Source organism: Seriola dumerili, unplaced genomic scaffold (genome assembly GCF_002260705.1).
Source record: "Seriola dumerili isolate Sdu_G_001 unplaced genomic scaffold, Sdu_1.0 BDQW01000097.1, whole genome shotgun sequence".
Lineage (NCBI taxonomy): Eukaryota > Metazoa > Chordata > Actinopteri > Carangiformes > Carangidae > Seriola > Seriola dumerili.
In genome coordinates this window covers 2,198,494-2,224,983 of record NW_019174352.1, presented here as the reverse complement: position 1 = coordinate 2,224,983, position 26,490 = coordinate 2,198,494, and the positions used below count along the sequence as shown (strand labels likewise).

The following is a 26,490-nucleotide window of genomic DNA, read 5'->3' as shown; positions in this document are numbered from 1 at the left end:
AGTGACTTAATTTAAGTAGTAATTAATTCAGATTATTACTGTTATTATTAGTTTATCTCATTCATGTCATAGACGTCCTATCAGATAATGGTAATTAAACTTATAACTGTGGGTATTAATGGGTTAACGCCTGTAAAACCACCACTTAACAGGCAATAAACTCACTGTTGCGCAACTGAGCTGAGCGACGCTCTGTACCTGTTTTCATGTGCGGTGTGTTTATACTGGCCGTAGTGGTTTCGGAGTGGGGCTCTTCATACTGCGCCTCGTCAGAGGGCGGCTCTTTCACTGCTTTTTACGCATCATTATAAAGGCTTAACTCCCTCCCTCTGCGCGCTGTCCCTCTCCGCTGCTGCGAGCCTGGATCTATGTTGTAGATAGATGGGCTAGATGCCACACGTCGTTAGCCTACAGGCTGCCACGGTTCAAAGTTTGATCTCCAGTTTTTTGCCGTGTTTCTTCTTCTTTTGGGGCTTTTTTTTCCTCCTCTGCTTGGATACTACTGACTTAAGCATTGGATATGTGCACACAAGATGATGACAACCCCTTTCCTCCCCGTAGAAGTAAAATAAAATAGGCTTTCGCACACACTGGATTTACTCCTGTCGTTCCATATGAAGAAGTCAAAAGTAAGTGACTTGTCTTTTTTCTTTTTCTTTTTGGTTTCTTTTTTTACTTGAGGAAATAGACGGTTTGCGTTGTGGCGTGATGCAGGGCATCGAGTGATTCAGACATAACCAGAAAGCCTCGTTGTACATTTGCCACGTTTTTCGGATCTTGTATCTTGAATGCACTTTTCTAGAGACACACTGTAATGATCAGCTGGATACACTTCCAGCTCAGAAATGCTCCACCTGTCCAGAGTTTCTGCAGCTTGTCCCGCATCCACGTCTTTCTTATTTCGTTGGAAGAACAGCCTCCCAATGACTCCCCCCGATCAATACGCGTAGACCTGTATTAACGGCGTAAGTCTGAGCACTTCAGAGTGCTTCCGTTTGCTTGCGTAACTATCACGTCTTTCATTTTTTTATTCTATTTGCTGCATTTGAACTGAGATGACAGAACGAGCTTTACGCACACGTCCGTGAAGCCGAGGAGCAGGAGCAGTTGTCCTTCGACTTCTAATCAGAGTAAAAGCACATGTAGTTGCGTGAAACTGATCCTTTTTATACTAATTGATCATTAAACCATAATTGATTCACCTTTTCCAATCTGACACAAACCATTAGCATGTAAATTAAGATGCTGTAAATCAGGTATGGTGAGAGGTCAGTCAGTCCTTTCTCATTTGAGCTAACTTCTCTTTATCTCGCGGTTCTTTGTCAGATTGTGTCCTGTAACTGATGATTATCCATCCAGAGAAGTTATCTACCTTTTCATCTGTCTGCCCGCCAGCTTGGGCAGCCCCCTCTCCCCTCAGGTTATTCAGCATGCTTTGCATAGAGAGCGGCATCTGTGTGTGGCTTAGGCTCAGTGTCTGCAAGTCCTGACACCGTAATCTGTGGCCTGTGACACGGCTGACCCAAAACTGTACAAACTGACGACTGAAAGGTTTCTTTTCCCACCTTCCCTTTCCATGACTTTAGCGTCCAGAGTGCATTCCTAGAAATTACTCACATTTCTGCATTCCAGCAGCAGCAATCACACTTCACCAGAGTGGTGTGGAGGGTTTGATGCGCCATCTGTGCCAGCAGGTGATCACCTTGGGGCAGCCGACCACTTCTGAACAGGAACACATTTTTAAAAGTCTTTTTAATTGAAAACATTTTCTTTTCTTATTTAAAAAAAAAAAAAAACTCGTGTTAAACAGCAGCAGAAGTCTGCGATGTGTAAACTGGTTTACATTGATTTAATGTGTGTGTGTGTGTGTGCGTGTGTGTGTGTGTGTGTGTGTGTGCGGGCGCGCGCACATAAGATGGTGTGCAAACTAAATTTAGGCAGGTTAAACCTGCATTACATCCCCCGGGCTGTTGAAGTGAACCCTGCAGCATATCAGGGTTTGGGCCAGTTTGTCTCGCCCTGCTTGGAAACGTAGCTCCTTTTAAATGATCATATCAAATTAAATATATAAATAAATAATTGAATACAAATAAAAGGATATGTAATGTTTTAATATTGATAAAGGAAGGGTGTGTATATGAGTCTCTGCATGGGAATAAGTCTTTGAAGTTTTCCCAGAGGAAGGATGGGCATTTCTGTATCCCACCCCCCCTGCTGTTAATCACATCCCAATCAGAGTTTCTTTTATGCTTTTTAATTAAGTTATACAGTTAAGTTGGGCTGTGTGCCTGGTTGCATTATCACACACCTTTCATCTTTTATTTACTGTCCTCGCCACAGCTCCCTGTGTTTCCCACTGTCACGTAGTCACATGTAGGACGTAATGTGGAGGATTTGTCCCAGTTATTTTATGGCATGTGCCTGGAATTTGTCCTAAAAATGGGAAGAAAAAAAAATTAATAGTTTTCCTCAGGGATGCACTGCTGCTTATTTAGCCCTCTCATGTTTCCAGTGAGGCTTAGAATTGTGCATTTGTCAAGACATGATGATTGTGTTATGTTTGGTGTTTGTAAAGGGCTAAAACCAGGAAAATAAATGTCGACTCTAATGGAGGTGATTGTTCACCAGAGTCTGTAGACAAGCACACGAGGTGTATGTATGACTGTGTGTGTGTGTGTGTGTGTGTGTGTGAGAGAGAGAGAGAGAGAGAGAGAGAGAAAGTGGGAGAGCATGTCTAGACTTTCACACCTCCACAGAACATTTGGCACCAGTAGGGAGCACTAGTTTTCTGATGCCTGTGTGCGCGGTGTTGGAGAAACCATTTGCCCGGGGTCTGTGTGATGTTTTAAGAGAAACACCACATGTGGTGCCCCCCCCCCCGTCCCTCCTGAACAAGAGACCCACATAATGAGCATTATTTACAGCTGATTTAGTTGCAGTACTCCAAGATATAGTGACATTCATGACATCTCCTCCTCCGCTGCTCTGCTCCTCCTCAGGGGGTCAGATCAATGCAATGATTTACACAGCTCACTGCTTGTTGATTGGCTCAGCCGTTTTTACCCAGGTTACACATTTTCACATCCCGAAATGGAAGGAGACAGTGGGCAGGTGAAGTGAGACTTGTTTTGGAACCCATGGGATGATTTAGGTGCACACATGGTCCGGCCAGAGGAGCCGAGCTGTAAATCCACAGATCGCCTGCTGCTTGCATAATGGTGGTTCAGTTTGCTTCTGCCGAGTCGCTGTGGCCTCTGACACGCCGAGAGCCTCCCAACACCACGATCCCCCGAGTGAACTAGATCATTGTTTTTTAACTGCTGTCTCAGAAATATCTGTCTGAGGTTTTGAAGTGTGCAGGTATCGGTCGCAGGCTGCAAGGGAAAGAAACAATCATTAGATTTATTATGTCACATGCACTGGGACGCATGCAGGAAAGAGGCGTTGTGGCAAAGCAGGGTGTTGATGTGTCAGAATTTACACTCTCACAGCTGAATGAATTAGTTATGGCAAGTCTGATTATGAAGTGTGTGCAATGAAGGTTTAAATCTGCCATTCAAGGCTCAGGTTGATGATTTGTTTTAACAGTGTAACGATGGGATTACATTACACAGCAGGAAAACGTGAAATTACAGCTATTAAGCTGTGTCATGTAAGCTCATCCACTGCAGGGCATGCAAATGATTTTAGTTTATTTAAGGTGGATCTTCTTAACTTAAAAGCCACATTAAAACAATGTTCAGTTCATTTAACATTGCCCTGGTTAATATTTCCTGACAGACCTGTGAACATCAGCTCCCACAGGGGATTCATGTTGCCTGACTGGAGCCCTGTACAAAAAATTTAAATTCCCTGAAACTGACAGTTAATAGTGACGTTCTCTCATTGTCAACAGAAGATATCAGCAGCTCGCATCAGTGATGAATGTCCTGTTTGTCAGTGCTGCATATCAAGTGGACCCTGTGACTCATACGTCTCATGCCTGACTGCTAATCTTTTCACAAGTTACTCACTTTGTGTTTTTTTTTTTGCATGAGATCCATTCCTGCAGCGTTAACCGTGCGTCAGGTCGTAACCTGCTTGAATCTTAACGTGCGCCTAATGATCCAAATATTAGATTTGATTCACGACTGCAACGTTTATTTAAATGACAAGTAGATGTCTCAGCTTGACGTGTGAAAATCCTGGAGACGTTAGACTTTCAGTTCAAGCTCTGCGGGAGGATTAACCATGTGATGACTGGCAACAAAGGTCGTGCGGGTTGAAGAGGTTCAGTCACATTGATCTCCAGGGTCACATGGTATTGGTAAAACTAAAATAAAATTTGCTTTGGTTATGTGATTTATGTCTTCATGCGTCCTGGGGAGTCAGAGTGCGAATCCTTAACAGTCTTAATAGCTTCATATTAGTTTATTATAATAAAATATTGCTGGAATGTTGCTGAGGTTGACGTTCAGACTCACATAAGTTTTAGATCTCGACCAAATGCTAAAATCACGCTTCCAACAGCAGATTTTCATCCAAAGAAAATTTTAATGTCTTGTCTCTAATGAAAAAGGGAAAATAGCCAACAGGGATGTTGTGGATGACAAAGCCTGCACAGTTCGGCACCGTTATGGAAAAGTGAATTAAGAGCTTCCTCGTTCTCTGCACACAAAGCTGAGGTTTGATCTCCTGACACAGAAATCTTGCTTCATTCGCACCGTCCTGCTGCAACGGAGGAAACAAGAAGTAATGTTAAGTCTTGTATATAAGCACTGTAAAAACATATATTTTCTCAACCTCTGTTAAACATTAAAGGAAGATCAATAGTCAGGGAAGTTCACAGCGTTCACAGAGTCACTTTGCAAACTCATGCTCCACCTATAGTGTCACGTATTGGCAGAAAGAATCATAATTTGATATAAAGCCTTTTGTGCAGTCACAGTCTTAAATACTGGCTCTCGCCCCGTGGGGGGGGGGGGCTGTAAAGCACGCAAAATCCATAAAAGCAACAAAGAAAACATGGTTTGAGTTACTGGATTTTCTTCAGAGCCCGGGCCTCATGTCTGAGCGTTTGATGCCTTATTTCTACAGCAAGAGGATATTTATTGTGCTGTCTCTGATCCGGAGAAGAGCCCGTCTGCAGTCGTTTGGAGTGCGTGCCCGGTTTTACCTTCACCCTGCCTTTACAGCAGGCGTGTCGGCACGTGAGAGGATTTCACAGGAAATCTGCAGGCAGCAAATATTCCTACTCGGAAATCACGGCGTCTATCTCTGTGACCCCTGTGAACTCACCTTGAAGTCGTCCTCAGAAAGGTGTCGGATGAGGTAAAGCGAGTGTTGCCAACACAAACTCCACTGCACTTTCTTTTCTTTCTTTCTTTCTTTTTTTTTTCCCAACCTGACGTGCGAGCGTGAAATGATCCCAGTTGGATGGGTTCACAGATCTATTAGGCCTGGGTGTTCGGGCTCGTCTCCGCACAAAAGAGACAGTGAGTGGGTTGTCATGTGAATCAGAACATTAGTCGGGAAATCACTGTCACATGGATGCACGGTACTCGACCGGAGCCAGGCTGGTGGGTCTGTTCTGTGGGCAGGCAGGAAGTGCCAACCAGAATCCACAGTGATGCATTGTGGTCAGAGTGTGTGTTTCTGCTCCACCTGTGGCGTTGCATCTTCACGATTTCTGAGTGCGTTAAATGTCAGTCACTTTCTCAACATGGAGTGCCCTTTAAACACTTTATTACTGTATATAATAAGATTTAAAAGCACAATGAACACAGGATATTTATCAAGAAAAAAAAAAAACCAAACCATTACTGGCTCCAGCTTCTCAAATGGGATTTTCTGGTTTTCTCTGTTTAATGTCATTTTAAATTTAATATCTTTTGGTTTTAGACTGTAGGTCTGATGGTCGCTGTGGGACCTGGGATATTGTTATGGCTATTTTCAACTACTTTTATAGATCCCTTGTAAAAAAAATAAATCAACAAATTATTATAAAATAATGAAAATGATTATCTGTAGGCAACACAGACTCTCCCTAATTCTGAATTGATGTTTTGGTTCCTTTCCTGTTCACAAAAAACAATTTACTGCAGCTTTTTCTAAATCATATTTCATGAAGGAAATCTCCAATGCTCCAAATCAGCTCCAATTTACTGCACTTTCACTATATGGTACATTTCTCTTCTTCCTGAGGGAACTTGATTGACTCATGGCGAGTGCAGAGACCGCAGCTGCTAATGTTACCAACCTGGCAACCACTTCAGCAGGTGCATCAGGGGTTCATTTAAATATTCTCCTCTGCGGTGTTCTCAAGTGGCACGAAACACACACACACACACACACGTGTGAAAGTGTTGTTCTTTGTGGTTCCCGCTTCGGCCAAGAGACACAGTGTGAAGCAGCTCTGGACCTGCAGGGCTGCTTTATAATGACCCTCTTTACATTCTCATCTCTCTGTCTGGAGAATATTTGAAAGAGTCAAACCACATCTCCAGTGATTTGAGGTTTAGTTGAAGGGTGAGTAGCTCTGATAGGTGGTTTGTTTCATGTGGTGGGGGTGGGGGTGGGGCAGAATCACACAATAAGTGAAGACACATCATCTGATGGAGCCGATGACATCTAAAGTGAATTTTTTTTGACGTGATCGGTGGACGATTGTACCGTCTAGTTGAATTATCACCGTCGTCGTCCTGTGATTGTGCTGCATGTGTCGTGCGCTCAGGCTCTTTGTTTTTCTAAACACCTCGTGTCCGCGTGATTGGCGCGTCGCCTTAACCTCACAGAATTATCGGAAGCTCGACGTCTCGTTCGCACGCAGGACCTCTGGATATTTTTTACAAGCACAGAGTCCCCCGCCCCCGCTGAGCAATCCCAGCGTACATCCGACTGAGCAATCGCTGCCGGAGCTGGGGGGCATTTAGATGAGTTTGATTTGAATCATGTTCACAGAAATCTTCATGCCAATTAGTGCATCTGCTTGCTAGGAAATTGCAGTTTCCACATGATCTGCTCTTCCTCACGCTCGGATGAAACGCCACATATAACACTTAATAAAGAAATTAGCAAGTGTGTTAGTCATCTCCGCTCTTCAAGGAACATCATAGAGGTGTATATGAGGTTCTGTCTTTTTTGTCGTTGTCATAACCACATTGCTTTGAGCAGTACGCAACATGTTGTGCAGTCAACTAAAACGGTTCCTCATGGGTTCAAGGGTTGCTATGTGCAATTTTTTGGGGATTTTGGTGTGACTGCTCTTGTGAATTTGAAATGTTATTTCCTGAACACTGGCAAAAAGAAACCTTCTGCTCCTCTGCTGTTTTCCTTTTTTCTTTTTTTTTCTTTTTTTTTTTTTTTACAGTGCATGAAACTCTCACAGTAGCTTTTTCAATACATTACTTTTAGGAATGTGTTTTTCTACAAAACCATTTTCTTTTTTTTTTTATTATGACAAATGAAGCCAAAGTTCTCAAAAGTCACATTTCAGCTAATAACAAGCCAAGATTGGAAAATGTTGTGATTTAAAGCAGAAATCGTCTGATGAAAGAATAAGAGAAGAAGAGTGCAAATTTGAGACAGTGGAAACATAGCCGAGCTGTGGATGAGAACTCGTGAGGGTAAAAACTTGGCAGGATATCCGTAAGGGAATCTGGTAAAAAGCAGTTGCACAACTCGGCTTTCCTTCCTTGTCCCGTTTCCCGCTCCCTGCAGTTTGTGTATATTAACCAGACCCGTCTTTGCAGCTATTTGTTGACACAGAAACTGATGTAGCTATATAATGGGACTGTAAGGAGATCATAAAATACTGCTTTTCCCTTCCAAGGAAAGTAAGAGAGAGCGCTGAGTCATCAGATGCATTTTATCTTCACCCCCCCGCCCTCACTTTCAAATATGCTCTCTGGCAAGATTAGATTTTTGATTTGCAATCAAAGCATTAGTAGCTCAAGTCAACACATCCTCTGAAAGACGCAGGGATTCATTTGTGGGTAAATTATGACTGGGTTCACTCATGAGTGAACAAAGCAGTGATAAAAAAAATAAAAAAAGTAATTGTGCACCCAGCGAGTCGACATAACGACATAACCAATTCTTCGATTACACGTCAGGTTGTCAGGACGAGTCTCAGTGACGGTAATCTGGTTAAAGCCACTGCTCCATCTCTAACAACACATGTCTGGAGATGTTCCTCTCAGGAAATAACGGAATAACAAGATCTCATCGAGCCGAAAGAGGAAGCAGGAATCTCTCGTATGTCCCTGAAAACAGCACCTCGAGATTCTGTTCCCATTGTTCCCTCTGCTACATTTTTTATTTCTGTTTCCAGCTTTAAAGCCTCTAATTCTCTCCAGCTCACTGACACTTTGATAATATTTGGTTAAAAGGCAACAACATTTGGTACACACTAATCTCTCAAACCCTTTGTTTAACACAGCGGGTGTTCTCGCTAATTTCCACCAAAGCCATAGTGAGATCTTTTCTCATTGCGTTTGCAAAGGTTTGTCTGTTTCTTGTTTTTCTCTGCAGCATATGCTCCGTTAAAACAAAAAGCACAACAAAAACAAAATGTTTTCATGTTGTTTTAAATGAGACATTTCTTTGTTGTTCAGTGCTGCTGCCTTCAAATTTACAGCTATCTATAGCTACGTGTGGCAGCGTGCTTGTTGCTGCTAGCGCCAGTGCCAGTAAGTGGTTTAATTCATCTCAGGCCGCAGGGTCTCGGCCTCTGTCCGCTCAGCTGTCGGCAATGTCATCAGACCTGCGTCGAAGGTGACCAGCAGAAGTCACCTCCCTGTGTGATGCCGTTAGAAGTCATTCAGTGTCTCACTGTACAAGTGCCATCATCAGAGACACTCTTTCTGCCCTAAGTTAGACTCTACTATCGTCTCATTCATCATATTTATGACGTTATCTTTATCAATTCCCCTGACGCTTCCTGATCAATATTCTGTGTGCAAAAAAAAAGAAGAAGGTGAGCACAGTGTAGGAAAAAGGCATGCATGTGACTCAGGTGTGCAAAAGCTCCACTCGACCACTAACCACTATTTGCATTTAGCGCAAGAATAATAATGAAATAATAACTGCCAAGCCTGCGGTAATGTTATTATAACAGAGTTACCGTCAGCAACCGACGGGGAGCAGTGACAGTCGTGCGTACATGGCATTCCTGGAATTTCAGCCATCCTTTCGTAGGAAGAGGTTTAAGCAAATTGCTGAAGACATTTACAACCAGCACTGTCGTCATAAGATGAATCCACGCTTTCTTCCTCTCCACCATGACTCCTTCTTGTTGCATGAGTTTTAACGCCATTGTTTTTTTGGTTTTTTTTTTGCACCGCGCAGCTGTCAGGAAAACCCACCAGCATCGATGTCATAAAATTTATAAAGCTCGGAAGCGTATGATTTTGGCTTGTCATAGCAGGGAATGTGTGATTAGCACATGTGTGATTGATAACATTATAAAATGACTGCATTCCATTTAAGTGAGTTACTTCCACGGTCCTTGTATCGTGCAAGTTGGCTTACTACGGGGACACTTAATGGAACGGAGCCATCGTTAAATAAATATGTTTCACCTGTTTTTCTTGCTATAACAAGTGAGGGTCGTAAATTTGGGATAAAAGAGAGCGATGGTATGAAATCAGTGCTTTTTTCCCAGGGTGGTATCTGGAGAGGAAAAAAATTGTTCCGTGAATCCTTATTTCTCAGTGGCAAGCTGTGGATGGTGGTCTCCAGGTGGGCTGTGCGTGGGGCGTGGCTGAGAGCGGTGACCGCTTTGTTGTTGCGACATCACAAAGTTCCAGAAGTCCTGACGGCTGGTTTTAAGGCTCAGTTTCTGAATACAGGCTGTGTGCATTTCTCTGTGGACTGAGCGCTTTGATACTGTCACAGTATTAATGTACTAACAATGTAGATCTGTTTTATAATCGGAAAAAAAGACATGGAAATCTCACTTTACACAATATGGGACCTTTAATGCCGTCTGAAAGCCTCTGAAAGGTCACTGAACTGTGTTTTGTTTTCCTATTACACACTAATCACCATTATCCAGAGACAATACCAAAGACTGCAACAGTTTTTTACTGCCAAGAAACACGCAGACTTGTCAGACAAGTGCCTCTTAAGCCTTTTTTACACAACCAGTTTCCATAAATGTCCTTGCAATTGCCAGGCTCCTGTCTGTTACCTTGAAGTCTGTTTTGTTGGTGCCAGCTTGCTGTAAGTGCTCCTCAGCAGCAGCGGCAGCGGCAGCAGACTGAACATTAGATACTAATTTGATTTACACATGGAATAAGTGAGCTCTAGCCGCTTGAAAATCCAGAGCACATCCAGTTTTTGTGTCGAGGCTTTGTGTTGTTTTAGCCTCTCTGCCGCTCTGAGTGTACATGAAAGAAATCATATTTTAATAGTGTGCAGTTTATTCACTGAGATGTTAAATTTTGACGTGAATGTGCATAAGGTTCATCTTGGTGACCTCTGACCTGATGATTCCTCGCAGTGTGGTGTGGGAGAGGAGGAATCATGAATTTTTTTTTTCTCTCCAGTCAGTAAACGGCATGAAGCAATGGGAAATATTGGCACCATGTAGGAAATGAGTGCGTAATATAAACATTGTCATGAGTAACAAATATTGTAATTCATTGTTTTTCAGTTGGGATTAGCTTGTGGCTGGGAACAGAGTGGGAAGGCTAAACACTGAAGGCTTACCTGCCAATACACACTTACAAGTCTTTTTTTGTTTTGTTTTTCCTGAAAAATCTCCACAGAAACAAAACACCTGATCAAAAGGGCAAAAAACAAACTTCTGAATGACACGTTATTTTGAAACCCCTCGGTTACCCTTAGCCTGGATCAACTCTGGGAACATCTGGACAACAGCAGCCTGGCATTTTTCTTTGCGCAGACTAAATCATCTGCCCTGTTTTAATCCTCATTATGAAACATGGGAACTTACATCACATGGTGTTCAAAATTCAAAACAATGATCTAGGCAGAAGGATAAAATATCCACCACCGCTCTGACAAAACAGGCTGCATGTTGCTATGGTTGGAGCTAATGTCATGCAAGGTCCTGTGTTCTGCTTTTATGAGATTATGTGGTTAAGAGGACCACGAGGCCGGTCTGGAGAGCCTGTTCAGCTAATGATGCCTCAGGTTCAAAGTGGTGGTGAAAAATGACACGGGGGGGATAATCACTCTCGGCATCAATATGATGATGGAGAGCAGGCTCGCAGGCCTTCGAGAGCCGTAATGCACCTGACAATGATGGAGAAGAGGGGCTGCACCTGACCACTCAGCTCTTTTGGCCTGATATCAGCTGCTCCTGCCGAATAAAAAGTGGTTGATTTACTGTATTTCAGACACAGCGGCGACATTATTTTCAGTGCACCGGACAATTACAAGGACTATTTTCAGCATGGGAAATAATTTCATGTCCCCGTCAGTGCGGCTTGTGACTTTCAGTCTCACAAAGTCAGCTCAGAAAGTGTCAGGGAAACATTCAAAATGAGTGAGTTGAAGTCATCTCCCCCTTTTTTCTCACTGAAGCCTGCTGTTTATTGATATGTTTGGCCCCAAACTGTGTGTTGGGAGTCGATAAGCATTCTTGGAACTTGTAGAAACAAGATCTGTTTGTTTTTGCATGGGAGTTATTTAATCAAGATGTTTTCCCATCTTTTTCCTCGTTGAAAGCAGCTCGCGATAAGATCGGAATAATAGTTCCACTTCGCGTCTTGGATTTATCAAAGTATGTGGTATATGTGAGGAGGTACATTTATTTAAATAATAATACGGCCTCCGAGTTATGAGCTACATTTTGTATGGGTGAAAAATGACACTGATATTTTTCTAAGAGTCCACTTTCATATTCTGGAAGAATTAAGACAGATACGATAAATTAAAATACATTACTTTGTGGAGAATCCTCTAACCATTGTAACTGTACCTTATTTTTTAGTAAAAACCAAACTGAAATGGCTGCAGCTCTAATTAATCATCTTAGTCTAGTGAGATCTAAGACAGTAATCTATATCTATCAGTTTAAAATAACATTGCACAATGGCAATAAATCTGACTTGACAAGATTTAAACTTGGCCAAATGGTGTGGAACACAATGAAAACAACATTGTTGTATTCACTGCATACAATAATGTGCTGTGCAAGGGCTTGTAAATGTTGCTGTAGCAGCGTGAACACGAGGAACCACGCTAGCGATGGAATGTTTCCTTTATTATCTAATCCAATGTGTGGTGGCAATTAAGGTTTTCTTCTAAATATTGCTTTTTCTAAGAACACATGGTTTTTCTCAGCGATAACCCGGCCTAGCGTTCATACCTGGAAGCCGCCCATTACAAGCATACTCGCTGCTCCGATATAACAAACGACGATGTTGAGGAATTCCTCAACATTATCATTTTTGCACGAAGCAGTCACCCCTCCAAAACCATGGGATTCTAGATGAAATTGTTTCTACACCTTCGTACAGAAATGACGCGGCTTTCACAAGTGGAATCAGTGTCTGGTGTGATAAATTTGATTGGAGACACATTTTAACAGCCAAAACAATTTGTAAAAGCCAATAAAACAGCTATTTTACAACAGCAAAATAAATTGAAAAGGTCTGTAGGCTCTACAAAGCCTTTCCAGCCAAACCATGAAATAACATTTAAATCTTCAGGATTCAGTGAAATGTTTCAAATGTCACAGACAAATGCATAATCTCACCATAATATTGCTTACACAAATATCACATGCAGCTCACTCACTGCCCAGGAACACTGCCACAGCTGGAAGCTCACTGAGCAGCCGATGGGTGGATTTTAACTGGGCAGATGTTGAGCAGGTTGTCGATTGATATTGAACACAATAACACTGGTATTTACGCTTAAATGGGAGAGATCAGTGACGTGTCTCTGGTTTTTTTTTTTTTATCTTCGATGCAGATACAGAAAGAAATGTAGCTTCGCTCATCCTGGATTAATGAGATTAATGAGCAGGATAGGTTGTTGCAACGGCTGCCCCCTACAATTTCTGATTCAATTGATTTTACATGACATCTCCCATTTTCCCTTCTTCCCAGGAAGTTCATGAGTCACACCGCTTCGGGACGAATGCAGATTTTTCGCTCATGTTGTTACAGTTTCTTGCGCGGTTACATTTCTTAAGTTCTCGCTGCCTTGAAGCCAAACTCAAATTCACTGGTCTCTCCGTGGAGTCACGCCGCCTCTGCTTCACTTTCAGTCTGATCACACCTTTAGCCTCAGCGGTAGCATCGAGAACGACTTAGCAGCAGCAGACTTCATCACAGAACCAATCAATAGCCCTGCAGATGACAGCACGGTGGCATGAGCATGAGAACAGGGTGTTTTACACGGTGGGAGAAAGTCCAACAGGAGTGGCCCAGACAAATCAATACTGTGATAGCTAAAGATTTGAAAGGAGGCGCTGAGTCAGCAGAAGGTTTTTGTGTCTTTTGTGTGAAAATCTAGTCAAACTGAAATTGATTGACAGAGAAGACAAATGTCTGATGATTTGGAGCCAGATGCGTAATGTGTCATAGCTGTTTGGGAGTGGCAGTGCTCGCAGTGTAAAACCGAGGCTTTGTCCTAGTTGGTTTCAGCTGTGTTTCCAGATGACAGGACTCTCTCTCTGAACGGGAGTCTGTCCGAACCAAACTGGCATTTCTTCTAAAAAAAATTTTTATTTCTTGTTTCCCTGATTTAAGTCTGCTCTGGTTTTCCAGCCAGTCTGATGTTTGTTTGACATGAAGTGTTAGCGGCCACCACCTACTTTACTCCCTGAACTCACCCTTTAAACAAACTTTGCAGGAGTAACACAGAGTAGTGATGAGGTGTTGAGAGACTTTCCCATTCATCGAAACCAGATCCAGTGAAAGTGTCAATAGAGATATGAAATAAATGTCAACAGTGCTGGTCTCATGTTGTAGCTTGGGGCCGTCACGGTTCTCGTCCCATCTGGTATTTCTGCCAGTTCCATGTTTTCATTTTCACTAAACTCTCATGTCATTTCAGACCCGGCCCCTCCCCTCTGCCCGGTTGTCCCGCCTGCTGGCCGCTCAGCCTCTGCACAAATGTGTTCCCATTTACGTAATTATCCCTTCTGTATATATACAGTACTCTACCCCCCTGTTTCTACTCACCAACTGTCAGATTGTTTATGTGCTCATTGCCAGGTCTGTAGACTTTTGTTTGCCTGACTCCTGTCTTTGAGTGTTTCCCTGCCTGCTTGACTACAATGCTGCTGACACCCCTTAGTAAAAAGAGCATACGTCGCTCCGCTGCTCATTGACGTCCTCGGCCACCCGAATCTGATTCAAGTCACTAATCCTTGCCTTCAGAGTGACTTCTGGGTCTGCTCCCGTCTACTTGAACTCAATCATTCAGCCTTACGCTCCTTCTCGGCCACTGCGTTCCTCCAAGGAATGTTGTCGGGCATTATCGTCCCTGCGCACGAGGCAATCTCAGGCCAGGATGTTCTCGTATGCACTTCCTTTACCTGATCTCCTTGCACTTGTTGAATAGATGTAGCACTTGCTATTTACACCAAAGGTCTGCCAAATGAGTAAATGTAGATATGTGTCAGATTACATGGAGAGTGAAAGCAGAGTCAGCTCCTGCTGAAGCAGGCGGCTCAGTCTTGGCAAAAACGGCTCGATTTGCTTTTTTCTCATTCAGTCAGTGGAAGTGTGAAACACTGACGTGCATCTGAGGGAGAGATAATATCAAAACTATTTGCAGGGGGTTTAATATAACCTCAGAACTGTGAGTAAACTGGCGCATCACTTGAGAATGTTTGTAACTTTGGTCTTTTGCCACGTCTGGAAGATTGTACAAAAACTTTTTTTTTTCCTTTAGCTCAAGTTACCCCACCCACAAAGATACTATTGTTGATTTTGTCTAATATTTGCATTTTTTGTGTGTGTTTTTATTACGTACAAGTTTCAAAGAAAAAGTCCCTGACCTTATCTGGGGCATCTCTGATTTCATTCATTGTTATTCTCCTGTGCAAAATGTGGTTCATGACATGCAGAGGGCTGAGGCAGAACTGATGAATTACAAGATGTCCAACACTTTTGCCTTTTGCTAATCTCTCCCTAAAAAGATTGCTGGCTTATCGTGCCGGTCCCCTGTCATTTAAAGACAATTAGTTTTGGCTAGCAGTAGAAGCCAGGCGGAATTGAATTACATCCCATCTGCCCTTTACATGGTGCTTTTCCTTCGGCCTTTCCTGCTGTTGATGGATCATTGTTCCATTCTCTTCCTGTTGTGGCTCTGTTTGATAAATATGAAGCAACGGGAAGAATTAGAGTGGTGGAGCCTCCCTTGAAGATTTGAAATGACTGATCTGAATCAAAAAAAAAAAAAACAGCAAGCATGCTCATGAAACCCCTTGTGCTTAAATAAACTACAGAGCAAAATCCTGTTGTACTGGTTGAAGTGCCTGAAGATTAGACATGGCTCGGCTCTCACCATGATCTTTTTATCCCTCCCCATTTGTGAAACGCTTTATTCACTAAAGAGGAGGTTCACTCTCAAGGTTGCTGAAATGTTTTTGGGTTGGGCTCCAGCTGGCCCTGAACTCCATTAAGAGGAGCACTGTGGGTATGTTGTGTAATATAATCAGATTAGCACAGAAAAGTGATAGGAGGTCAGCCAAATGAATGACAACTGTTAATGTACAAATACAGCTCCATTAAGAATCTAAAGGATGAGATCACAGGCCTGCAAGCAGCCATGGGAAAGAACTTCCTTGTAGTTTCCTTGTAAACAAAAGTTGCGCTTACTTTCAGTGTTCCTTACTTAAAAAACATTGTGTGTATCTGTGTCAATGAAATAGCATGCAGCTGACGGCGGGAAGCACGCTGCCTGCATGGTTGTGCAGTTTTGTCCTCATGCACAACACATGCATGAATCTAACCAAACAAGTAAAACAACATTGCTCCGTATTGCTACCTTTGGTCAAAAGGCAAAAAAGGATTGTCATCAAAGATACTCATTAATTATCACAGCTTATAAGATAGACTTTGATTGAAGTGTAACTATTCCAGCGTTTCTATGCACCTAGCAGCATAAGAAACATGACTGACCTCATCCTTACTAAGACATCAGTTTAAAGAGTTGTAGACAGATCAATGCATCTGCTATTTAGCAATGCCGCTGACACTCAGGGTTTCTTTACACCACTACATGTCATGGTGATGGAACAAAGTCTATCAGATTACTGCACATACAGGTCTTGACATTCAGATCAAGATGATATCTGATATTTTTCAAAATGAAACCCAACCGTCAGAAAATAGTTGCATCGCGGCTTCACCCAACGTAAACAACGTGATGATGTTTTGATAGCGTTGAATCACTTTCCCTGCGTGTCACTGCAGCATCAACTGGTCATGCATGACAGCCAAAGATTTGTCTTCCTCACAGCAACTAAAAGTTGGCTGATGGCCAGATTCAAGATAGCACCTGATGATGTCGCTGGAGGTCCAAAAAGTGCTGCTCAGGCCGTTTAAAGAAGGATTAAAAGATTATAGTTTGTCATTTTCAAAAAAGTCCCAGTCATGTGTGTGAAAGGAGCCTCTGTTCATTTCAAGAATAATGTTTCCTGGTTGTTGTTGTCAGATTGTCATTATTAACACTACTCAATTCATTCATTCTTTCATTCTTTTGTTCATTAAAGGTCCCATATAGTATAAAGGTCTGTGTCCATGTGTAGTGTGATTATTGATCAGGTCTAGGTTCTATATTAATACTGTGAAAGTATCAAAGCCTCAGTCCACAGAGAAATGCACACAGCCTGTATTCAGAAACTGAGCCTTAAAACCAGCCGTCAGGACTTCTGGAACTTTGTGATGTCACAACAAAGCAGTCACCAAGCCCCGCCCACCTGGACCCACCATCCAACCTTGCAGGATTTGGTTTCTCTGAGTGTTTTACCTGAAATCTGCTCTATTTTTATTGGATCACTCAGAAAACAGTCAGCCAATCAGAAGAGAGCTTCAGAGGCTCCTCTTTTCTGATTGGCTCACTGACCTGTTGTTACTAGAGCTCCAGAGAGAAGCCTGAGAGAGGAGATGTAAAACTACACTGAGATGGTTTTTGCTACTTAAAACCACTAATATATCTTCTTATGAATCAACACTTGAAATAAACACAGGATAAGTGTAAAACATGGGGCCTTTAATGTATTGTAATGTAAATTTAATCCAATTTGCATTTTTACTTTAATTTCCCCAGTTGGGTCTTTCCCTAGTGGCCCTTAGATGCATAGCAGTGTAATTACACCTGACCAAAAACAGACCCAGGAATACTTTGATTAAGAATTACTAATAATAATTACTTTTGCATGGAAGACAGTCATGGTAACCACTTGTTTTTTTCTTGCTGTGACAAGTCTAAATGTGTGCTGTGAAGACAGCCTATTGTCTCTTAACTGGTACATTCAACACTTCCATTGGTCCGTGTCAGCGCTACAGGAGTCTAAAGTTTCTCTTTTGGAGCAGCGGCATTTCTTTTCTTGTGGTATCAATTCTCTTAAACAGAGCATAAACATGTATTTAAAAACCCACATATTCAATTGCCTCTGACTGAGAAGAATTTCAGAGGCCCAGCGTGAGTGCCAATAAGTAATTCGAATGCCCGCGGATTCTCCATGTGTTGTTCTTGTGTCTCCGATTGGTTCCATCAGGTCCAATTAGACTTTTACTCAGACTTCAGACTCATAGCAATTTAGGACAGACATGAGCTGGATCCAAGGGACTGCCCCAAAAACCATGACAAAGCTGATAATTCACTCGTCAAAACAAGTGACCCGGCGCGTCCTCGTTCAGAGGCAGCGAGCCAGTGAACGCAGCGCTCCACTCAACATTCGCTGTAAAGTCTCTGTAAGTCGCAGCGTGTCATTGCTGACGTTCACGTTAAAGGCTGCTTTGTGTCTGTAATGTCACTCTCTGGGGGTTTGGGGAGACTGATAGAGACTTCAGTTTTATTAATTGAATTGTGCTTTTATTTCATGTTATTTATTTTATTACTATTGAATAAGATGTGACTAATTATCAAAATGTTCTTTTTTGCCTCTGCAGATTTGGATACGCCTCTGTGTCCATTTACTGCTGTTCATCACGCTTGGGGTACATTCAAGTAAATTTGACGTCAACCCAGTGACAGATGACATCTCTAGACTCTCTATTTTGGTAAGAGATTTCATTTTAATTAAAACATATTAAGTTAGCTTTAAAATAGAGTTGATTTCACAGGCTACAACATTCAGCTACAATGAATATCTGTTGTATTCAACAGATACTGTATATTTAATCTGCAAAGTGCAACATTTATTCCAAATACTTGCACATTATAGACACAAAAGTAAGAAAACAACAACAGATCAGATGATTACGCCTGTGTTACACCATTTTCATCCATATCAGGTCAGAATCATGGCTGCAACTACTGAACCAATTCTGGATCCAGGAGGATATACAGTACTATGGCTCATATTCATTTCAAAAACCTGGCACCAGCTGCTTTATTATCAGAGATAACATGTGCAAAGGTCAAAAAGTGAGAGTGAGAACACATAGGGCAGACAAAACAAAAAAAACAGACAGGAAATCAAACCTGGTTTATATCTGGATTATGATGTGTGTTTGCAGTTTTCTTAATTCCACACTCACGTTTATGTGCTGCAACATTTTTAGGATTGCAATGTGATTTGTCTGTAATTTAATATTTTCTTCTCATTTTTTCTTTTGCAGAGACAAAATATTCCTAAAGATTACAAAATTCCTGTACATTACATTCCAAAAGAAGAGGTAAGATATCGTTGGGGGGTGTTTTGTCTATCCTTTGTTTGTGATCAGACCAGAGACCAGATTTGTGTGACATTCACAGTTAAATTTTCTTAATTTTCAAGCGGGTATATCTTCTTCCTTAGCGACACCTTCATGCTAAATGCTAGCTCACCTTATAGCCAGTGTTCAGTGTGAAAACTGTGTCATCTGTCTCAGCTTTGAGGATTATTGGGTTTTGGTGGAAATGCACTTTATTGAGTAAATTCTTCTTGACATTTTGGTGTTGCTGATTTTGTGCCGCCGCTCTGCTCTTCTTCTTCTAGGGTGGGATGTGTTGGGTAAAATTAAACGTCTTCTACTTGGAGGAGAGTTTACAAGATTTAGCGCATAAGTTTGGAAACATTTCATCCAACAGAAAAGATATTAGCATATTCATCCAAATGCTCCAAGAACTGCGGCTCAACATGGGGTCTGTGGTAAGTTCGTCTCGCGGTCGGGCGACAGAACGTGTCCATTAAATAACCGATGGAAAACATTTCGTCACTGAATGCGTTCTTGTCTCTGCAGGAGCCGATCATGTACGATTTTGAGTGCCACTACAGGGAAGAGAGGTGGCAGACGGCGCGATACTTTGACTTTGTCAAAGACTTCCTTATAGCTGCACAGAATAGAGAAGATTCAGATGACTGTGATCCTCCTCCCTGTCCCACCACACCATACACAGTAACAGAAGAATATTTAAAAGGTAAGTATTTATTATATGTGGTGTTTAGGCCTGCTTGTTGTTAGTGTTGTGGCAACTTTATCATGTTGGTGACACTTAACTGGTTCTAGTTTTGCAGACAAATACCATCACTGTGAGGTGTGAGGTAACGTCAGTGAACTACAGTAGGTGTGTGTGCATCTGGGAATGGAATCAGTGTCGATGACTCATCATTTTCAGTCTGCGATTATCAAAAAATAAAGCTCTTTCTACTATTTGGCCAATAGGTGCAAGATTCAAATATTTGTGCATAAATCAATGCAGTTGAAGATGAAGATCAGCATCAATTATAAATTTTAATGACTATCACAAAATTCTTTTGGGAATCTTTCATTGTTGATTGTGAAAAGAAAAATAAATAAAAATGTTTACTCAAATAATCTCCTAAAACAAGCAATTTCTAAATAATAATACTTTACATTCATGCAGAAACATTTAGTCAATCGAACAATGATCAATTAAAGTCTTTATGAAGCAGAACCAGCAGAGGGAAGCTGGTTCCAGCCAATCAAAGCAACTTCGGACATTTAGCTGTGGGAATCTTTATGCTATTTGTCAACAATTATTAATTAGGGCGTCATTTTTAATGCATAATTGCGGCCGTACAGTTCAGTACTGCTGCATTAAAGGCTTTAGTAACGGACTTTGGTGCAGAGCTGGATGTGACTGCAGCCTGGGTGAGGATGTAGATATCTTTATCCGTTGCTGAGTCACGATCACCTGCAGGTGTGAAGGGAAATTGAGTCCCTGGAGTGTTTGGATTTAGCACTCTTGAGTTTGGATTTGTCTCTTCATGCTTCATGAGAAGGGTCAAGCCTCAACAACAACATTTTATTTGGCGAACAAAGTGCATCCTACAGGGTGTGGATAACCTTAGATAGTCCTCAGAACATTTGCTCAACATTTTTTCACATTAATACCAGCAGTAGCTCAAAAGTTTAGTTTGTCACTGTCGACAGATTTTTAGGGGGGGAAAAAAGTAGTTCCAATAAAATCTGTTCACCCCCTGTGGCTCCGGAATATCCAGAGAAACCAGAACATTGTTTCTGTTGAGACACATGAAATTAAAAAGTTGTTTTTAATGCTTCGAGCCCAACATTCAAATTCCCCCACGCTGCCATAACATGGTATGTTGCAGATGTGAAATGTCAGATGTGGATATCTCAAAACCTCGGGAAATTAATCCAAATTACCTGCATGTATTTATACCGCCAATGATGAGTGAGAAAATATATATTTTTATGGAGTTAACCGACTCCTCTCGGTGTTTTAAGTGTTTTTACTGTAAGAAAAAACAAAAAAAAACATTAGAAAAGGCCGCCACCCTCTTTGGACTATTGTGAACGGGCTCTATTTAGGACAGATCTCTTGTGGCCGCTTGGAGAAGCTTTTAATCCAGGAACCATTATTTCTTCACAAGAACTTTGCAAGATAAAAAACTCAAAACCGTCTCAGTGCTTGGATGGCCCGTGGAGACACGGCTGAGTCACAGGACTGAGGGAAGATGTCCCCAGGCAGCGCATGTGAAAAGGAAGAAAGAGCCGAAACCGGATTGTATACGTGTTGATTACAGAGCAATCTTCCAATCTTCCCAAGCGCTTGGCTTTTCTTTGCTGGAGTGGTCGGATCAGATCTTTTGTGTGTGTGTGAGTGTGTGTGTGTGTGTGTGTGTGGGGGGGGGGGGGTGGGGGGGGGTAAAAAAAGGCAGTGTTGAGGTAACTTTTTAGCACCTGACAATGAAATGTTTTCATCATCAGACAGTGACACTCCACCCCCTCACCCCCTCCCCCTTTTTAATCCTTCTCATTTTTTTGCTCATCTCCTCTTGTGACCCCCCGAACTCACCAACACATCTCTCTCTCTCTCTTTTTTTTTTGTGTGTTTTCTTTTCTTCTCCTGCAGCATCACCCACGTCCAGCAGTAAAGGCTCAGACTGTCCGACGGGCTGCAATCCACGTAAGTTCGCAACTCGCAGCGTTACTGAGAAAACAGGTGTCACCTCAAGACTGACACTTTTTTTCGCCCGCTACACTATTTTGCCACACTGTTAGAGAGGAAGGCAGGACCGTTCCCTGGAGCTGCTGTCACTTGATGAATGACACTCTGCAGGACAAATTCCTCCTGTCTCATGTCTTGTCTTGTCTGTACGCTACTCACCTTGTTGAGACCCTTTCAAAAGTTTATGTGTTTCTGTTGCTGGACGTCCCAGTCATTTGGTCCTAACTGAGAGGATGCACTACTTGTGTAGCAGATTACAGTACACAGTAATGCTGTGTAGGTACCACACTGTAAAACTGGCACAGCAGTAGCACTGAAGTCGGCTTCCTGTTGGCTCACATGATGCAGTTGGTCTCATCAAATGGAAAATAACTGATTTAATACAACAACTTCCCCCGTCTTATTGTTACTTCTCTTGCATGTTTGTCTGTGCAGAGTTTGACACCAGAAGGCAGATTTCACATTTATCTGCTAAAAATGGGAATGTTTTATTTAAGTAGGTGAATTAACTAAAACAAAAAAAAAAACAAATTATTATTGAAAACAGAAATGTCTAGAGGGGATCATTAAGGCTAATCTGGAATGCCTTGTATTTAAAAATCAGTGGTTTACTCTGATGTTTATAGTCAACAGCTGCAGGCGACTTCGCATTTTATTGTTCCGTGTCACGTCCGAATGATTGAGTATATTGTGCAGCATTAAAAGCAGAACGTCAACAATAATCAAGAAATGCTAAATGATAAAATAAACAACAAGCTGGAATTTACAGCTGTTTTTTTTTTTTGTTTTTGTTTTTTTTTTTCTGGTGGTCTTTAATCCCCCGCTATCAGCCGACAAATGTTTGATCGCACTCAGAGAAAGTGAATTATTGAAACATAGATGTTAAAAGTTAGATGAACAAAGACACCAATACTAAGAACAGCAACATTTTTATCAAATCCATTATTAATCAGGAATAATAGACATAACATGTATTTGAAGTCTTTTATAATAATAATTTGTTACTAATATATTATTTTTTCTCTTTTTAGTCCCAAATAAAGAAGCAAGATTCCTGCCCGAGGTGGTGGAGCGAAGCCTTCTCTCCTTACTCTTCATTCCACTCCTAGCCCTCGTATTCCTGCTTGTGTGGAAGGTGAGCTGACCTTTGACCCCTGGCACTAAACTGTGTTAACTTCCTGAGGCGCTCCGGAGATATGTCTGTTTACTTGTGGCACTATTTTACTGTCGGGGGAGATAGAGCTTTGTTCTGTGGAATTTACAACGGGCGTCGCGGCGGCCTTTGAAATTTCTGCAGATGCTGTGCAGCCTGTGTTGATGTTGATCTGATCTGATCTGATATGTGTTGTGTTGTGTTGTGTTGTGTTGTGTTGTGTTGTGTGGTGATTTCAGCTGGTACTTTGATATTAAAAGTGATTCCCTGCAGGTCCGGTCACGGAGGAACGAGGAGGATACTCAACAGAATCCTGAAGCAGGTGAACATTTCACAGGAACAGAATGGACTGCACCTCCAGTAGATGAACCATCAGAAAAGTAAGCTTGTTGTTTTTTTTGTTTTTTTTTTGTCTTTCACATTCACTAACAGTCAGTGCAACATTTCAACAGGCAACTAGTCCCCTCTCTGTAACTCACTGTTCACACTCACATTCGATGAGTTTCTCTGAACCAAACGGCTGCAGGCAGAGGCAGAGGCTTGGACTTTGTTCAGTTTGAGGCTTGAGGATGAATTACATTTTTAGAAAGAAGTGGGCATTATGGGAAGTGTAGTATCCATCATTTTTGGAGCTTGACTGTGTAACAATAATAAACACACAGTTAAGGATGTGGTGCTGTTTGGTTTAGGCACAAAAACTGCTTAAAGATGTGTGTTGCTGACCCACCCATCCAGTCCAAACGTCCTCCAAACACGTACTTTGCCCTGTCATCTAACAATAAAATTTAACTGTACAGCATGTTGCACAGACAACCCATAAAGCTGTGTCCTTATGGGAGGACTGAACTGAGCTGAACTGAACCCCTTGAATCATTTCTTTCTTCCCTGCCATAACTTTTACTTTACATGTATGAAGCAAGTTCACAAACAAAGCAACAAAGCGAGAAAATGCGATTGACTCTCGGCGGCTTCTGACCCCAAGAGGTTAAACCGTGACGGCGAGCCTATGGACCGCTCACACATCAGCCCATCCTCACTGATCAATCAGCTGCGTACAAAGTGAAAAAGAACACTGGCGACTCTGGAATGGTGTGCTGCCTTTCACATGATGAGAATCAAAGCGCGTAATGCAGCCGAAAGCTATTCATTTTTTCCGGAACAACCACTTTTAACAGGATTCAGCAGCGACAGAAGCTCCTGCCACAGAGAATAGAAAAATGCAGAATTTTCACGGTGTGAGTGTTTATAAAAGTTTAAAGGGTTTGACCTCAGAGCCTGCTTGACTTTCTTGGAGCACAATTACTAGAAACTAAAATCTTCGAATGTGTGGTCCCCACCTGACTGGGTGCAGAATGTGAGGCTTAACTCTGGTCATGTGAAAGCCTCCCAAAACCAGCCATTTCTTCTTCTCTGGATGAGTTGTTTGTTTGTTGTTGTTGTTGTTGTTGTTGTTGTTGTTGTTGTTGTAGGACAGCGTCTAATCCTTCTGTTTCTGCTTGATTACAGAAACAAGTTGAACGTCATTTAAACAGTGTAATTCTTTTACCCTTCAATGTTCTTCAGCGTAATTGGTGAGAAATTTTTCATAGTAGAAAACTCAAAAAAATCTGAAAATATTTTTTACTGTCCCTGAGCTCTAAACCTTCTCCTCGCACTTCTCCCTCCACAGGGCTCTATTCTTTTCTCCTGTTGGTGTCCAAAGGTGATGAAAAACAAACACGAAGCTGAATTCCACGGTGAGATCTCAAGAGGTGAAAGGCCTGTTTCCGACTGCTCTCCAGATTGACAATGGCAGATTCACGATTGTTACCATGACCAAGATTTCTCCTGGTTCAATCATGCCTGCTACCGTATGGATAAGCTTTGCCTTTCTTGTAAGACTGCATTAACCAACCCCCATGCTTTTGAAAAAAAAAAAAAGACTGTGAGATTTTTTGGCAGAGAGAAAAAAAAAAAAAACAAACCCTGTACCGCACCCACACCCACCCATCCACCACCCACCCTCAACCGCATTCTCCGGCTCCTGCGAATCGTCCCATCAGAAACTTGCTGCATCATGAAACTCTTTGGGGAAAGAGGCAACAGAATGACTTATTGAGATAATTAATGACAATCACTAAAGAGGTAGGAGTGTGAACAGGGCACGCTGGCTGTGACCTTTACCATCAGGCCGCCCTGCTGCGACTAGCTGACACTGACAGAGGTGGCAGGACACAAACATCCGTTTCTGTTTGTAGTTTGAGTATTTCTATCATGTTTGTGGTCTTACATTGTACCATGTCCATTCTTGGTTTTGTGCCTTGTTTGATTAGTGTGATTGACTCCATGTGTAAATGTCAAAAGCCTGTCTATGTTTCTGTGTGGTAGCAGAAAGTGGAGAGATCATTACAGGGCAGATTAGAATAATCTCACCACAGAAACCCAACAGATATTATCCCCAATTTCTCTCTCTCTCTTTTTTCTTTTTTTCTTTTTTCTAAATAAACTCAAAACTATGACAGTTTAGTCGGCTTGACCTGTGCCCAGTTATGATTTTTGGAAGACAATTTCCTGGAAAAAGCAGTGCTTCAGTATGTGAAAACTTATCGGCGGAACAATCTGCAGTGGTTGTGACATTTCTGTCCACGCGTTACATTTTAGCCTTTGTAACCTTTTAGGAAACAGTTCAGCTGGTAACTCTGCTTGTTTCATGTGTATTTGGGACTATATGTTGGGAATTTTTATTATAGGAGACGAGAGTATATTGTGCTAAATTGAATCTGTGTTTGAGAAAAAAAAAAAAAAAAGTATACCACATTGGTGTTCATATAGTTCAGAGCAACAGTACCTTTCAGCATCAATAGCTGGAATTCTTTGGTGTGGTAAAGTATTGTTTGTTGTGTTGAACTGCAAGATAATTTTATTCATTCCAAAATGCATCTTTGAAGAACACTCCGTTTATGGCGACATATTACTGGTGCCATATTCTCTATGGCAGTTTAGATCTGAATCTGTGTTAGGAAAAAGTATACCACATTGGTGTCCATATAGTCCAAAGCAACAGTACGTTTAATAGGAATACCTGAAATTAGCGATGTATTAAAGTACTGTTTTATTAAAGCTTTTAGCCAGTTACATCCTTTCAAAAATGCATTTTTGAACAATATTGGAACATTCTATCTATGGCGGTTTAGACCTGAGACTTTATCTTCGATCATCTTTAGGTTTTTTGCTTCTCTACATGAAGACTATTACGTGCAGTGCCCAGTATTCTGACAGAGACACAGGCTAGTCTAGCCACAAAACAAACTAACAAACAAGGTATACTATGTCAAAAGTTGCTTTTTATACATAGTCAATGAATATCATGAGCTGCAACAGGTCTAAGCTGTGAAGAAAAAAAATAAAAAATAACATGGTCTCCCATTTTCCTGTCTATGCAAGAGCCACAAAACAGTCTGTATGTCTGATGCATGGATGCCACAAACCAAGCAATTTCATGCATTAGTCAAGCGAATGACTGCCCTTAAATACTGTTCCTATGTGGGGGGTTATTTGTGTGGTCTGAGAGTGAGCAGAGCTGCATCCTGAACAGTGCTTTCGGGCTCAAGTGATCCAATCCATCCCACTTCAGCGGGTGAATCAGATGGCTCTAGGCAGGAAATAAGTCTGGGTGCCAAAAAGCAAATGTAATTATTGCCCGGTTGGTATTCTGGGAGAAAACTCTACTGTATTCTGTATTTTTGTATAAATGTAAACAAACATATATGAGATATGAATAAAGTACACGTATCCAACTGTTA

At 41.7% G+C, this 26,490-nt stretch overlaps 1 protein-coding gene across 1 annotated transcript; it reads left to right on the top strand.

The window, feature by feature from the left end:
* The first annotated feature begins 341 nt into the window (after positions 1-341).
* Positions 342-26,490, top strand: kitlg (KIT ligand). Its single transcript, XM_022746291.1, has 10 exons — positions 342-629; positions 18,087-18,197; positions 18,759-18,815; positions 19,118-19,270; positions 19,362-19,539; positions 21,460-21,513; positions 22,587-22,690; positions 22,982-23,088; positions 24,215-24,279; positions 24,378-26,490. Exons 1-9 carry the CDS (start codon positions 615-617, stop codon positions 24,234-24,236), a joined length of 801 nt encoding a protein of 266 aa, XP_022602012.1. The 5' UTR covers positions 342-614; the 3' UTR covers positions 24,237-24,279; positions 24,378-26,490.